Raw genomic sequence first — 17,084 nt, 5'->3', positions numbered from 1 at the left:
AAGTACAGACTGTTACAGACGTTGTTTCTTGTGTGCTGCTCCATGGCTTCGCCTTCGCGCGCACGTTCATATGTGTGTTTCGATTAACAAATAAAGCATCATATTAGTCAAATAATTTTTACAGCGTAGAAAACATAAGTATAGTGTGCAAAATACATTTAAAACGGTAATAAATATATTTACCGGTTTAAAAATGTTATTATCAGACTCTTTAGCTTCGGTTTCGGTTTTAAAGTTCAAAAAAGAAAAAAAGGTACAAAGGATGGCATTGCTGGAGCCGCTGCGCTGTCGCCGCCGTTGCATGCTCGGGAGGAGGCGATGGTCAACTGGTGTTTCTGCTGACAATTCAGGTGATTCTGTCCCGGAAAGCGCTCGGTGAGTTCGTCTTCTTCCTTTAGTGTGGGGCAGTGCGCGTTTGTTTCAAATGGCAATCCGGCAGGTGCGATCGGTTGCTGTGATCAAACTGCATATGTACTACGTTCGTATTCGTTGAACGCTGCCGCAGCTCGTCAGCTGCTGCGCCGGTAGGTTCAACCTTTTTCATCACTATATTAATTGATTAGAAGTTACCACAGCATTGTTGCGAATGCTTTAGGAAATTTCAAATAATTGTCAGGCGTTACCTTCCTGTTCAATCGTATCATATATGCATGCCATTTATTAACTTGCGAGAGTGCGAAATATGCACGGGAAAATATTTGTCGTACACGTTTTGCAAGTCTTGGCATTTTTCTGGCTCATCTAGCCATGCCTTGCCCTTCTTGCAGTGTTACAATATTGCAACATAACAGGGCAAATTAGCGCAGTGAAGCGTGAATAACAGTGGATCTAGCGATCGAAGTAATGGCACAACAGATTTCTGCGTTGATCGCAGGGGCGAACGATCCGTTTCCAACGGAGGTCTGCCTATTTGCGGAACGGGATCTTTCGCAAATTCGCCGTTTATAAATTGACACATCACTGCGAAAATTGGAGCAATGATCGAAGAGCTGACGCGAGCGCGTAATCTTTTTATGCTGTTAATTTTCGTAATATGGGATATTGGAGCTATAGTTGCCAAACGAGACGCATATCGCGCGAATATGATCCTGAAGCGGATGCAAGTTTTCTGTTCGTTTGCCTCCTTTTTAACGAGTTTATGTTGTTTAGGAAAAGTGCAGCATGCGTGATCGAGTCGCGTTTGCGGCTGCGCTTTAAAATGTTAATCGTATGCGGCGTGTGTCATGGTAATTATCAGGCGTGTTGAGCAATCAATACATAGAATTGAAGATTCGCGAACCGGAGACATCGCACTTGGTGGTTCATATACGTATTGTTTTGTATGGAGACGTACCGATCGCACCCCGTCGTCTTTGCTGGCGAACACCGCTTTTGTGCAGTGTGCAAAATAAAAATAAAAGACAAAAAGAAGTGCGCTCTACCAATCTACGCCTCGACAACGGTTAATGCATGGATTTACAGGCAACAAACCTGGATGACGACGTTCTCTTCAATCGTGTTAGAAATTGCGATGACTTTTTGCTAGCTGTTACCTTTCGTTTTCTCTTTGTGTTGTTTCGGTTCTTGTTTTCTCGTGGCTGTAATGGCGTGCAGTGGGGTTAATCCTGTTAATCCAAAACGTTGAAGTTGTTTTAAGCGTTCTAAAGCGAATTCAGTAAATCTGCTCCACGAAAAGCATTATGTCTGGCCGGACAAACACGTATTAACCGCATAGTGAGGGAAGAGGTGGAAGGAGTGAAAGAGAGAGAGAATATTACCACAATGGGTATTGTGAAATACTTCGGGTTCTCGAACATGGGCGGACATATTGCATAGACTCACGGGAAGCTTTTGCATTTCGCCGACGAACTCTGACGAACATTAATGTCGCGGAAATGAAATTATTGGTTTTATTGCGCCAATTTGGATGGAAATTATTTCTGACTTCTGCCCTCATGCATTTGCAAATCTGCCGCCCTTTCACGAAAAATGTGAAGGAACTAAGAGAAATTGGCGTTTAACATTTGAATATTTTTCTACCGTTAGCTCATACCTTCATAAAATGGGTGTGCGATATTTTAATGTATTGCATATATACGTGTTCGCACCGAAAAAAAAAAAAAAAGTGGACATGTTTTCACCGAAAAATGAAAAGGGAGGGAGGGGGAAGGGGGGGGGGGGGGGGGGGCATTTTTAATTTTTCTTTTTTTTACATTGAGGTCGGTAAATATCTTGCTTCAAAGCTGAGACTTTTAACTTGCGATAAAGTTTATTAAGCTGATGTAGATTTCTAGAAATTAAAATTGAAAGCAATCATGGCTAACAGTTATATATAAATACAATTTATAGGAGAAGTGCAAGTTCTTATTACACATTAAACATAAAGCCAAGCGAGCGGGGGGGGAAATGATAAACAGTAACATGTCTCTTCAAGTGAACAAAATGAAAATGAACAGACAAATTTATTTATAAGAAAAGCAGTATTGGTTTGCTTGACGGGCAGCAAGCACAACCTCCTAATTATTTAATTATATTGTGAAGACATTGACAACTGCAGTGCCTTAACATGGCGTGAAGTGGTAAAATTTGCGAAAGTTGGCGCGTGTGCAGAATGTGTCAGTTCCAGCTTTTGTTGAATGCAACGCCAATTTTTTCTCCGTCTTGGTTTTAGAAAGCATGTTAACGGTTATTGCTAAAAGTCACTGTAAAATTTTCGAAATGATAGAACAGAAATGTTCCCACTACCACTAATAAGCAGAATAAAAATGTTAGCCTTCTTCGGATTCTGCAGTCCCAATATCTGAGGGGGATCTCAGATCTTCTTTAAATACTGTTGGAGGTTTTCAGACCCTTCTGACTTTACCACTACTGCCTGAGGCTCCTCAGAGGCATGGTACTTAAATATAAGGACAGATACAAGCATTCCTGGAATGGATGTCCTTTATTATTATTTTTTTTTTCTGTAAATGTTCCAGCATTTGAAATGCACCATCAGTATGCAACAGTGTGGGCCTCCTGACACAGCATGATTACAAGGAGCCCTTCCTTGAATGAGTGAATAGTTGTGATGTGGCATATACATATAGGCACACAACTTGTGTTATGTGGGGTCCATTTATGCAGGGCCGGCAGCAATGAGCGGCAAGGTGCCCGGCTCTCCCAAGAAGGAGATGGGCAGCCCCCACAAAAGGCAAAGCCTCACTGGAGTCACTGGTGAGTGTCCTTCCCTGCACATCTCACTCATATTTCTCATATTTCTGATATTTCTGATATTTTTCATATTTCTTCGCTCACTCAACGGTTGTTCAATTTAGTGAGGAAAGTGGTTGGGTGGCAATTTCTCACACTGTTTAAACAAAGCGCGCCCATTATTTAGCAGACATAGCAAAGGACTCTAGTCTGCCTTTGTATATATGTACGTTATTGCTTCTTTAAAGCCTACTGTGTTGCTAGATGCTTCTACTGCCACTTTGTCGCAAAACACAGCACTGTCTCCACAAGAGGACGTGTAGCAGAAAGTTAGTAAATTGGATCATTGTGTTATACCTGTAGGAAAGCTATGCTTGCTGTATTGATGGCGACAATGAACAAACTATGTAGCACCTAATTCCAATTGACGAGAGGACCAAGAATTTGAATCATGACCTTTGAGACCTTGCATGAATGCAGGGTTTATTAATCCTGCCTCAATCCCAATGCATTGCTGAACCTTGGAGGCAATATGTATGAGAATTATAAGCTCTGCCACATGAATGGACTATGTCGTGGTACTGAACCCCTTCTCATCTCAGTGCAGAAAGCTGCATAATGTCTTGGACCCTCTCGCCAAAAATTACTATGCCGTGTGTTGTTTGAACTCATGCCGGTTATTTGAAAACTTGGATTCGATTCAGTTTCACTAATTTAAACACGCACTCTTTGATTCGTTCAGCAAATTGAATATAAGGATATTTGGTTCAGTATTACATATAGTCACGCACCCTTGATGCTACACTGAAGTGAACCCTTGATGCTACATTGAAGTGAACGTTGTGGTTACTGGTGTAGGTATTGCGACCGTCCCTGCAGTTTGTGACGTGATGTTGTGCTGGTCATAATTTCCCTGTACAGACGAAGGCGGAGAGCCAGAGTTCCAGTGGGATGACTACCTGGAGAGCACACAGAGTGAGGCCGTGCCAGCCACAGCTTTCGCTCATGTGAGTGTGTGTACTGTTAGGCTGAGTTCTCACGTGATGTCAGTGCTGCATGGAAGGCAAGGTTAACCTTGGCATGAAAAAGTGTAAAATGGTGTGTGTGTGGGGGGGGGGGGGGGGGAGGGGGGGCAACATTATTAGTGTGGCTAGAGTTACAAAATCCATTTTATGAGATGTATCTGTGCTGGTACGTCTCATACAATAGATACAATGGATAGCAAAGCACTAGGAGTAGTAGGCTCACTGTGTCTACTTAGGACAGCTATTAACCATAGATCCAAACCATGAGAGGGAAATAACTGGAGAATAAGATTGGGATGGAGCGCATTTGGCCAGTACTCGCAGATTATTACTAGCAGCTTACTGGTATCACTAAGTATATATAACAGGTGCATCTTACCTGTACTGACCTAACGGGTTGAAGCGTAGAGACTAACAAAAAGGGTTCTGCTTAAGTTGAGGACAATGCAGAGAGCTATGGAACGGAAAATGGTAAATGTGAGCATTGATTAGAGGTAAAGTGCGCAGAGTGGGTGAGAGAAATAACTCAAGTTATTCTACTGGAACTCAAGAAGAAGAAATCGGCATGAGCAGGTCATGTAATGCAATGAGAGGATGACCGGTGGTCAAAAAGGGTAACAAATTTATTATCATGGGCAGGAAAGCAAAGCAGAGGGCCACAGGAAGTCAGGTGGCTGGATGTGGTTAGGGAGGTCTCAGGGATCAAGTGGATGCAGCTAGCACAGGACCGAGTTAATTGAAGGAATATAGAAGAGCCCTTTGCTTTGCAGTGGGTATAGTCCCGCTTATGAAGATGATGACCTCTGCCTGACGTTTATGAATGCCATTGTTTTCAGCAAGAATGCACACTTACATTCTATATAAACTACCATGCCGACAGTCACGCAAAGACAAATAGGAAACTGTGTTGGAATCGAGGCTCTGTGGGCTGATGTTTATGTAGTGCTAAATTGACTTCAATCTTCGAGTCACTTTTCATGCTATATACTGTATTATATTGCATGAATAGTTGCATCAATGGTAGTTACCATGATAGAAACGCTGTATTTATGATACAAATTAGGCTGGCTAGTGGCAAGTCTTAGTTGGGAGTTTTGTCACTTGTAAAAAACATGCGTTCTTACAGAGGTCACCTTCAGACAGACATTGTGTGTTTGCTGCATGATACTAAATGTGTAGAAAGTTGAATGCTTGGCAAAGACTTGCATTGTCTACTGTGTTGTAGGTATAAGCATGGTATTACCTACTTTACGTATGGCTTTATTAACATAACCTTTTTATTTGAGGTAGCCTTTAGTTATTTTGTCTGATACTCATTCGGGGAATTGATCTCCTAGTCATATCATAATTTTTTTATTGCTTTTAAATACAGATTTATCATTGACGGCATTGTCAGTCCTTAGTTATCCATTATTTTCTTCCAGTTTTGACAATTATTTTTCTTTACTTCAGATTTTTTCAAATTTATTGTTTACTGCTCCATTACAAAATCAGAAAGTCAATAAGCAGGTTTAACTCACGTTTAAAAAACAACACTTTATGCCCTGGCATGGCACATATTTTTTCTTTACGAAGTGTTTGGGTTCCGCAGTTTCACGGTTTTTGCTGGGATGATGGCTAGGTGTAACTAGCCTAGTACACATTTCAGAACACGTGACAGTGCCAAAACTGTGCAATTGCGCTGAACCTATACCGTTAAGATGTGGAGCATCAGTAGGGACTGCCTGTCATGATGACACATTTGCCATGGTATCAATTATTATTATACAGTCGTGCCTCGTTAATATGGACACTTTGGTTTCCGACCAAAACTGTCCATAAAGCGAGTCATCCATAATAACGAGTCATGAATAAAAACAAAACGAATTTTATTAAGAAAAAAGAATTTTAATTAATGACTGCTTTTGTACATAACGGTGTGCACTGGACTCAAAATTTCACAGAACACCGGCAATTTTGAGTGCATTATCCATTGTAGTGCAATAGTCTGAAGCGACTCGCGTACCATGACACACCTGATGGTGGGCTTTGTGTTGGTCGAACTTTCGAGCACGAACTCCTTACTGGCCGATGAATCAGCATCCGATCCTCTACTCACAGCCACTTCCAAAATGGTCTCGTCACTGAGCAAAGTAGCCGCTAAGTAGCTGCTTGAGATTCTCCTGAGGCGAGGAATCAGCTGAACTGTCGATACTAGTCCCTCACAGCTTGGATTGACTGAGATGGCTTTTGCCGCTTATATTCACAGATTTCTTCGCGCCTGCGTTCAGCTCTATTCTTTTTCGTTTAACTCCTGCCATGCCAAAAGCTAGACTCAAGTTGAGGGTCACAGGCTCCTGATGCTTTGCACTTTTTTTCCTAGTTAACCTTTCTGCCTTTTTGTTCTTCTGATTCTTTCTTTTTTGCCTTGTACTGTTTCCGTAAGGAAGCAAGGGAGTCAAGTTGGCACGCTGCTATGCAGAGGGCTATCGAACATCCCATCTTCTTGGCGCTGGTTCTATGTGCTCCTATAAAACAAACACTGCAAGCTGAAGTACAGTTTAGAATGACGGCTAGCTGACTACGAAGAGCTCAGACCTTGTCAAGGCCGCATCGCTGACTCAAGGCGAAGCCGACATGCCTGAGGTGCGAAATATGGCAGTTCGGCAGCGCAACAGTGACGAAAACCAGAAGCATGAGAAGGAAGGGCGTCCAGGACGGGACGTCCGGTCCTAGTTGCTTGCACTTGGCTTTCTTCCTGTCATTTCTCTCTTACGCTTTTACCGGCCTCTCTGTTCACATTCAGCAGAATTTATTGCAACCACATGTTGCTGTTTCTCGACTGCGGCGGCACTTCCGCTGCACCCAGAATTCTCCTGTCTTACGCTTACCCTCGGTTTGCTATGTACGTTCCTCTCTGCCCCCCCTCCCCCCAACGGCCACGCGCCCACTTTGGTTCTTTCCAACCCCACAGGACTCGCTCAGGCATCCCGCCGTATCGGCTGTCGCGTAGGTTCGCGGGCGGCGCGCCCTTCTTTACCTTGCGTTCGGACTATAGTGTATTTCGGACTCCTCTGCTTTTTTTCAAGCACTGTCCATATTAACGAGACAAAAATACATGGGCCCAAGTGGGCCGTGTGCATTCTTCCCCTGTCCATTGTCCAGACAGCGAGCTTCCATATTAACGGGGCATAAATACATTGAAAAGGTTTCGTCCCCAGAAAAACTGTCCATAATTCGGGTCGTCCATATTAACGGGGGTCATAATAACGGGGCACGACTGTAATCCTTGTTGATTGGAGGTACTGTCTCACAAAAGTTTGCAGTCTACCTCACTATTCATTCTAACGGAGTAGTGAATTGTAAACTTTTGCAACGTATGGTACATACATATATGCCTTGCTCTTTCCATAAACGTGATATGGGTGGAGGAATTCTGACCCTGAAGTGGCCTAACAATTGTGCTTGTGCACCACAATCGTGGTCGTCAACACTGGTTCACGATCCATCTTTTAGCGAAAATGTGATAACCTTTCTGTAATGCATCATTTGGTACATGCAGGCGATACTTTCAACTGCAGTGAAGGAATTTTGTGCAGTTGAGTGAATTATAGCAGAGAAGGGCATGCTATAATGTTGCTATGAATGCTGTCTGTGTTGGGTGATACTGTCACATCCTACCTTCCCAACAGACCAGGTATCTTTGTGATTTAATTTCCCTTTGCCTGCCTTGAGCCATTGTCTTGTTGACTTCATTTACTCGTGAAGTGTCATGAGAAGCAGCTACCGGCCACATCAGGAAATAAAATGTAGGAACCAGGGTTATAGTTCCAGTGGATACGAGCTAATGGGGTGCAAGGACAAAAATAGGGGCAATGTAAAAACTCATGTGCCTATCTCATCATGCAGACTTTGCCTGCTATATATGTGCCTTTATCTCTGTTTCACTTTGGATGGCTTAAGTAATTTTCTTATGCTGTGTGGTGGCATGTATATGAGGAACTGGAGTCATCATAGCTGGAGGATCATAGCTGGAGGATCATAGCTGGAGGATCATAGCTTGCATCGTGAAAAGCATATATTAAAACAAAAAAAGAATGAATTTGACGTGGAGCAATTTTCTTCATAGTGCTACACACATTTGTGCTAGCAGAATTTTGAGTGGCAAAGTTGTAGCACAGGTTCGGTTGACGACAATGACGATTGTTTGATTTTAATGGCATTAGGGTGGCTTCGCCAGGGAGCACCATTTTTTTAATGTTGGTAGTGTGCAGAGGTTGGGTTCAGAGACCTTTCTTTTTGAGTACAAAGCGTCAAATAAAGAGCTGAGTTTGGAGTACAGTTGGGAACGTGCGGGGGCCTCCTGCACCCAGGTGGAGCACAGTCTGGAGAGCGGCCTGCGCCCCGGGATGAAGTTGGAGGTACCACTGAGCTCGGCCGACGGTGGCGGCAGCGGCAGCAATGGCAGCGGTGGGAACGTCTACTGGCTGGCCTCGGTGGTGACTACGTGTGGACCACTGCTCTCCCTGCGCTATCTGGGCTACGGGGCTGACCGCTCGGCTGACTTCTGGTGCGATGTTGGCACCAACGAGGTCCATCCCTTGGGCTGGTGTGCCCGTAACCATAAACCCCTCAAGCCACCCCCGGGTGAGGGACATGTTCTATGTTCTGTCGTTCCACTTACATGTTGTATTTGCTTAATGGCCAAAAGTCGTGAAAAAAAAAAGCAGCTCTTTAATAATGACGGGATAAGGATGTTTTGGGAGTGTAAAACCCATTTTTTACATACCGACAAATTTGTTCACTCCCTTGACCATAAATTCAGCTTTATAAGGTGTAAGCAAGCTGAATAAATTCAATCTCTGTAAATGTTTTCTTGTTTTCTCAGAACGCAAAATTTTCAGGGTTTGCTAGTTTACAAGAAGGATACCTTTGCATCTAGAGCAGATAAAGGAATAATTTTATTACAGCATGCTCCTGAGTGATTAAACTAATGTTCAGGGCAGATTTCTCGTTTTATTCTTGCTAATTTTTTTGTGCACTGTAAGTTAAATGGCTCATAAATAAATCACTTTTCCTACATTGAAATTCAATAAGTTGTAGAATGTCTAATATATTGCATTAATCAAAAAGTAGTTCCTAAATTGTATTTGTATTACTGCATACTATCTAGTCACACAGTAATAATAGTTTTATGATTACTGGCTTTTCTCTATTGTTTCCATAAACAAATAAGTGGAAATGTTTCATTTTCTGAAAACTAATTGACATGTCAGACTAATGATTATATATTTGAAATCTGCTTAAAAAACTGGTTATGACTGTGCATTTTCATTGAATTTAGCCTAAATGTAAATCAAAATGTTCCATCAGCCCTGTCTCCTCTTAAATGTAACGCAAGTTCCTTTTTACTAATAAAAGACGTGGAGTGTTGTTCCTTGTGTAATAAGGTCAGTTTAATGAATAATTTTTTTCTCTGTGCCATCCTCAAAAGCAACCTTGGATGAATATGACAAAACAAGTAAGCTTATGATTTGTCCTGATCAGTTCTTCGGTTCTCTTTAAGTCCTGTCTGAATGGTATGATGGAATAAGCACCTTTGTCTTATTTTTTATATCAATTTTTTTCAATTGCTAGCACTCATTGGGTTCTCACTGCTTACAAAATGGCTGTGTAGCTGGTGTCACCATCACTGTGCTGTGTGGGTGAAGAAATGACTGTGGGAGGTAGGGGGTGCCAATAACTGGCTTTTCACCATAAAGCGCAAAGAAGAGAGCAGTTTAAACCTAACCATCCAGTGCACACAAATCATTCTTTGATAAATTTCATTCCATGTAGCTAAGCGTTGCCCTTTTGTCATAGAAAATTGAGCTGGCTTGCCTCTAACTGATGCCTCGGATTTCTCTATCTGTCCCTGGCAGCCATTGTGGAGAAGCACCTGGACTGGGAAAAGCTGCTCTCTGACGAACTTAAGAGTGCTGTCACAGTGCCGGCCTATGTGCTTGAGATGGTAAGTGGCAGATGGCCGAACACAGGCACTCTTAAAGGAGCTGCATGCTTCGTCGCAGTATGAATGTCTTGTAGTCCATAGTCCACAGTCCGGAAGACCTGAGATTCTCTGGTGTGTACTATTGAAGCTGGGCAGGAAAAAGAAAAAAAAATAGAATTTTGTTTATCTGTGGAATTCCTTTTTTTCATTATGTACATATTGCATGAATAAGTCCTGTCTCTTGTGTCTTTTTATGCAGCAAAGAAAAGTGCCAGTTATCATGAATTTTGTTCGGTGGCCATTTTCATTGACTGAAACAACCTAACCTAACCTGGCTTAGATTAGCTAACCTAATGTAACCTAATCTGCAACAGCAACAACTGTTGCTGGGTGCTGCATGAAAATGCATATACATTTGAATTCCCCATGCCCCAACTCTCTCTCCACAATTTCTATAGCCTCACTAAGCCAACTCATTTTGTAAGGGGGATTTAAGAATTTGGCAAGCATTTATATACAGCATTTATATATATATCTAGGAAACAATGAAGTGTGCACATCTGAAATATAGCCCCTTGTTTGGCTTCACTCCTTCGTTTTCTCAGGATCAAGTTTTAGTTCAGCCACCGACATATACTACAGTCGAACCCGGATATAGCGAACTCGAAGGGGATCGCGAAATAGTTCGATATATCGATAATTCGATATACAGAAATCGGCTTGTGACGGCACTTACGATGCTAAAAAACGATACCGTATTTGTCGTGTAGTCAACCCACTCGCATAATGAACCCACCCTCCACTTCTGCACCCGAGAATTTAAAAAAAAAAAAAAAATGCGTTAAGGCCAGCTCGCTCACATGCAAGCGACGAGCGGCAGCAACAGAGCGAAAATTTTCAAACTTGTTGGAACTGCGTCCCTCTCGCCGCTCGAGCCAGCCCGGCAGCTCAAAACAAGGTTTCTGTGTCGCCGCGGCGGCAGCAGAAATCGCAAGCATTTTCGCTTGCATGTCGATGGCGCGCGTCAGACCGTTCCAGTCACGGTCGTCTCATCCACAGCCCATTGGCAGCGTGCCAAGATGCTGCGCCGCGATAACGTCAGGGCGCGTTTATCTTTTGATAGCTCCTGCGGTGGCGGGGAGCGAACTTGGCAGAGTACCCGTGATGGCGTGATTGCACAAGCCTGGTTTGATTTATCACGCTGCGCTTGGGGCGGGCGTCATGATCGCAGCAGCTGACCGCGTGCTTTCGCTGATTCATACATGCAAGGATAAACGATAGAAAATAAAATAAAATAAACATCCCCGCAAAAAAAAAAAAAAAAACCCTGCCGCTTCTAACGTCCGCAGCCGCCATATCTTGCGCTACGCCGCGCGTACAGCACAACGATAAGAAAGGATGACTCTCGCAAAAAAAAAAAAAAAAAAAAAAACAGCTGCCGCTTTTTAACATCCGCAGGCGCGCCACCCCACGCAGAGGGTTCGCAACACACGCTAGAGAAAGCGTCCCACGTCTGTCTGAAAACTGGCTGAGCTGGCTTGGCGCATTCGTTGCGCGTGCTGAAGGAGAGATATCTCGGCAAAAGAATGGGCACACCCATGCACATGGCTTGCAAACGTCATGTGTTGGCGCGCGGGAAACGACAACTGCAGATGCTCGCGCCTTTGGGGAAAGGGCGCGCCGCTGCCCAGACCAGCCGTCGCCGAACTGTCCCCTCTCATTCCTTCCGCGCGGCTTGAAAACGTCACGCGGCAAACGGCCAAGGTTGATGCGATCGTCTTTGGGGAAGGCACACTTTCCAGTGCGCAGTGCGGAGTTCGATATATCGAACGACCGGTGAAATTGAGTTCGATATATGACGCGGCTTTCCTATACTTTTACATGGGATTTTCAAGGGGATATTTCGTGAGTTCGATATAACCAAAATTCGGTATATCCGGGTTCGATATAACCGGGTTCGACTGTATGTACACTAAGGGCGACTTGTCCCGATGTTGCCGGTATGCAATGATATGTGGGTGTTCGTCGTGCTCTGGTGGTTTCGTCGTTAGTTTGACTCAGGTGTAATTTGAATATATGCGTGTAGCATAGACACTTTGTCTGGTAAGCTTTCTATTTCCTATGTAAAAATTAAAAAAAAGCTCTTGTTTCACATGCTGAAGTGTAACCGCAAAGAAAGCACTGCTTAATGACTTTCCATGCAGCACTGAACACTGGCCCAATATTGGTGATGTGCCAATATTGGATCAAATTTGTCACCCGAGCATCAATATTGGACCGATGTTGTGTGCTGCCTGGGTTAGTGCTTGGACGCTTGGGTCATGTCAAGGGGAGACAATTCGGAGTGAGCAAAAACTGCTTGCGCCCCATAAAGTGTGCTGTGTGTATGTGCATGCAGAAAGGTACAGCGCCCATTGACCAGATCCAGCCGGACATGAAGCTGCTAGTGCTTGAAGAAGAGAATCCTTTGAATGGGTGGGCTGCCTCGGTAAGCCTCTGATTATTCTCTTCGCACGGAGTAGATTTTTGCTCAAGTCTCTTCGTCACATGGACCTGGCTCAGATTGTTCTCATGATTTAGTAGTGCTGGAGTAGGGCAGTTGCAGAGCAAAATTCATCCAGCATATGCTCAGTGTTCATAATTATGAGTTTACTTTTTTATCTGAAGTCATGAAAATGTTTGTGTCCGATAGTGTGTTCAAGCATTATATTTTAGCTAACAAAATAAAATAAAAATAAAATAATACAATGAAAAATTTCCCTAGATCACTGCAGAATCTGTACTGGAGAAATGCGGAAGCCTATGCGTTGTTTTGTCCGCGAGATGGTCAGTGGGATTTCGCGAGTAACAGATGCTGCGCCTTTCCTTTCGTGTAAACTAGTTATGGAATGCCGGTGAACTTTGATGTGTTCAATGGAATGCTGATTGTGCTCGACAAGGGGCACTCTGTGTACCATGTGCAGCAGCAGCAGCGCTCAGCCTTTCACATTTCTGCACTGAGACACGTGACCAGGAACTGAGAACTGAAACCTGGAGTTGGTTGGTGGCCGTCTTGGCTCCCAATTACGCACTTATTTGGCTCTAATTAATTACCTAATTAACCCACATCAACCGTTTTGTTGCTTGCACACCTTTCCTTGATGCTCTGTCCGATGGTACCATTCTTTTTCTCAATATACCAACTAGTTCCTCTTTTACAGCTTCGACAAGGCCACGACCATGAGAAACCTGCCTACATAGCCATACAGTGCTTACGCATTAAAAATAAAAGATGGGTGCATCCATAATATGAGTGATTATGTACAGCACTAAATTAATTGTAATATGATGTCAAATGCACCTTTTTTCATCTTTGATCCATCCTCGGTACCAGTTACCTTTGGCCTATAGCTATCGTTTTTTTCTGTCCCTCGCTGCCATGCTGCGTAGGTCCTGAAGAATGTGGGTGGTCGCCTCCTTCTTCGCTACGATGGGTGCAATGACCCCCAGTGGGACCTGTGGCTTTTCTATCTGTCGCACCGTGTCAAGGCCCTTGACACACCATCACACGGCGACCAGAGCTACCGGCCTCCACAATGTGAGCACGGGACCATGAGTCCTTGAACCTTTGCACAGAGTGTGGTGCATTACGCTGTTTCATACCAGTGCACCAGTTTCGGTGAAAAGATAAGTACAATCGGGACCATTTGTAACTGTGGCCATTAGAAGGATGTGTACAACAGAAAGAGAGTTCTAGATCTAACATATGTTCTCTTCCTTCTTCCGTTGCTTTTTTAGCCAATGGCTTATGTTCTTGGTTATTGTTTTGTGGACCTTGAGCACAATTCTCTGTTGTGTCTCCAAGAGCAAGTGAGGATGTGAGGACCTGTTGTGGATGAGGCCAATGCTCTTTGGTGCAATCATGTTGCCTGAAAACAAAATGGTCACTTGAATGGTTTTTGCCCATTTCTTCTTCTGTGTACCTATCTTGTTTACACAGCTATTTTGAAGTCTGTTCCACCAAAAAAATATTTGAGTATGGGTGTCGTCCAAGAGAGTAGCTTGGTGGCAGGCTCCAGCATATGGTAGTCTTTGTAGCAATGACTGTGCTATATTATTTGATTTTGAGAGCCATTACTATCCACTTGATGTTGGAAGCTGCTGTTCGATTTCATTCTTGGTGTCCTACACTGTGGAATTTGCATATAGCGTGCTTAATCACTGAGCTGTCTATCACTCTCACTTTCCTAGGCTTTGATAGAGAGCAAGATGAAAATGTGGTGAGGCAAAAGGGTACATTGTACTCCTGCACATTGTAAAGGCACACTGTATATATATGTTGATGTCACTGATGTCAGCATGTGTTGTGACTATCATTTTGTTTGATATCTTACCACATTTTCATCTTACAATATAATGAAGACTTTAGAAATGGGTGGGATAGGTGGCTGAGCGATATTATATTGTGCATTCTTATTGTGCAGATAGTACGGAGCCGCATGCTAAGATTAAAATAGAGTACAGTGGGTCAGCGATATATGCCTTCAGATGCAGCGCAGAGTTGGCATCATTGCGCATTGTCATGTTGGTTCTTAACCCAAGTATTCAGTCTGGAATTTCCAGCTTTCACGGGCCATAGCAACAGCAACTATCATGGCATAGGCAGTTATAGCCTTTTTCTTTTTGCCTTGCGAGACATTTGCGATTGAGAGGGCGCGTTGTCTGCAAGAATTCCATTACGCAACTTGTGGAAGAGTTTTTACTGGAATTCTGTGAATGGGCTTCCCCTGAAATATTACCACTATGGGGTGGGGTCACTTTTATGTCGATTTTGAAACTGGGAGGGCAGTGTAGCAGTTCTTGCCGCTAGCGTTCACTTCACTTCGAGGTTCTGCCTTTTGGTTAGCAGTGCTCGTGGATGACCTCCAGACGACGCGAGGCTGAGCTGAGCATGCGTATTGTACGCAGGTATCGAGAGTCTACACACACTGGACGAGTGGAAACGGATCCTGCGTGAGTCGATGGATGAGGCCCAAAAGTACAACAGCAAGATTCTGGCTAACATACTGCAGGTGGGCTTGGCTTCTGGATACCATCCGTCTAGTGTCCAGCTTTGACGCTTCACTTCTAGCCTTCTCGCTCAGTTGGTTGGAATGCACGCGGCATAATAAGACGTGTTTCAAGCAGCATATTTCCAGCTTTAACTGTTGTATCAGGGTTGTTCCAAATTAGAGACCATTAAATAACCAATATTTCCTCTCGGTGTGCGTACCAGGAGAGTACTATGTGATTGCGGTTACTAACAGAATGGTCAGGGAGTATGAGATGTTTGAAATATAAAAAAATATTCAGACATTCAGCGAGATTCGTGCTGCAAGGCATGCATTAGCATTAAAAATGATGTTTGCATCTCATGTAGCATGCAGCTTCAGCTGCTAAGTGGTAAGTTTGAGTCTTCAAATTTTCTTTAACTTTAGCTACCTAAAAGCTTTTTGCAGTGGCTGTGAAGTGTGGGGGGGGGGGGGGGGATGTGAGTGAATATTAATGTGAATATTCTGCATAAAATCAGATAATGGCTGACACAATTTGGAGTGTCACAGAGTGGCATCCCCTCATTTGTCTGGTGACTGAAGAGCAGCTGTGACCTCTGTTTGCAGCCCCCTGTGCCACTGTGCGAGCACTCTTTTGAGGTGGGCCACAAGGTGGAGCTGCTGCACCCAGTCAGTCGCAAGGAGGCCTGCCCGGCCACTGTCACCGCCACCCTCGCATCGGGGCAGTGGTTCCTTGTCCAGGTCAGTGGCAGGCACAGAGTGCGCTGGGCATCTTTGTTTGTCCAAGCAGTGTTGCCAGTTGTGAGCTATTACTCTGCTTTAAATGTGTGCTCTGAGAACAAAGGCCAGAATATGTGGAGAATCAAGACTTTTGTCTGGGCTAGTTAGTTTGTGGTGAGGTGATGAAAGAACAGTGTGAAAAATTGACGAAGGAACGCACGCAAGTACAGAATGGGCTCTTTTCATCGCAGCACCCTACCTGTGTTTGTGTTTGTTCCTTCATCGTTTTATCGTGCTGTACTTCCATCACTTCACATGCGGAGGTCCTCTCCGTATGTGGTGCTTACATTCGTTCTTTATTTCCCTTGTTTCAACATGTCATGCAAAAGGCGTTTTTGTTTTCTTCACTGTTTTCACCTAGTCTTGGAGATAAGGTGCTATCACCATAACAAGTGCAGTGAATGACGTAAAAGAATGAGACGTACGGAAAAAGAAAGATAAGAGTAAACTACAGGCAGCCATGTACACTGTCATTTAGCTAAATGACAGTAATGCTGGCAATCTACATAGCCCTCTGTAAGAACTTTCCCAAGACCTTGTGGGCCTCAGTAAACGTTATAAAATGCAAATTGATTAATTTTTCAGATGCTCTTTACTCGGTCGTGTGCTTTGTGATCTCGTGGATTTATTCCCAGAGTGTGCTCTGCCTGGCACTGACATCTTTGTTTCAGGCAGATTTAGCATCCGTAACTTTGCAAATAGCATGCTCTTTTATGCCAAGTATGGAACACAGCATATAGTATATCTCCCAGAACATGAGCTTGTTTTCATGTTGTTTACCAGTTTCTTGCAAAATTCTCCACCAGCATATCCCTTCCTGATTTTGCCATTTCTGTGTCAATATTGTTTTTTTTTTATTTGTATCATGTGCACCTTTGAAGCAAGAAATCATGGCATGATTCGCAGCAATAATTTCTTAATTCTTTCCTCTTTGATATGATAGTTTGAAACTATTTTGAGAGTTTGCAAGGAATTTTGTATCTGTGTGTAAGAGATGCTTTTCAAGGCAAAAGCCTTTCGAGGTGCATGGACTGGGGAAACGTTTGCAGGGAGTGTTCACAGGAAACGTTCACATGAACTGAAGGACAAAAATTTGTCTCCACCGGGAATCAA

General features: G+C 43.6%; 1 protein-coding gene across 4 annotated transcripts in view; it reads left to right on the top strand.

The window, feature by feature from the left end:
- The first annotated feature begins 271 nt into the window (after nt 1-271).
- LOC146207953 (scm-like with four MBT domains protein 2) overlaps nt 272-17,084 on the top strand; it is a 45,415-nt gene continuing 28,602 nt past the window's right edge. For 3 of the 4 annotated variants that reach the window (XM_084591664.1, XM_084591663.1, XM_084591661.1), the window contains exons 1-9: nt 272-375; nt 3,103-3,192; nt 4,090-4,175; nt 8,546-8,819; nt 10,094-10,182; nt 12,560-12,649; nt 13,591-13,738; nt 15,109-15,212; nt 15,798-15,932. In XM_084591664.1, the coding sequence (XP_084447790.1) occupies nt 3,114-3,192; nt 4,090-4,175; nt 8,546-8,819; nt 10,094-10,182; nt 12,560-12,649; nt 13,591-13,738; nt 15,109-15,212; nt 15,798-15,932 (1,005 nt within the window). In that variant the 5' untranslated portion in view covers nt 272-375; nt 3,103-3,113. Of the gene's footprint in view, nt 376-430; nt 525-3,102; nt 3,193-4,089; nt 4,176-8,545; nt 8,820-10,093; nt 10,183-12,559; nt 12,650-13,590; nt 13,739-15,108; nt 15,213-15,797; nt 15,933-17,084 lie in introns of those variants that run through there. The other variant, XM_084591662.1, reaches the window with a different exon arrangement.

Source organism: Amblyomma maculatum, chromosome 1 (genome assembly GCF_055883805.1).
Source record: "Amblyomma maculatum isolate TAMU_Amacu chromosome 1, ASM5588380v1, whole genome shotgun sequence".
NCBI lineage: Eukaryota > Metazoa > Arthropoda > Arachnida > Ixodida > Ixodidae > Amblyomma > Amblyomma maculatum.
Note: the sequence above shows the minus strand (reverse complement) of the source record. Positions and strands in the feature narration are given on the sequence as shown.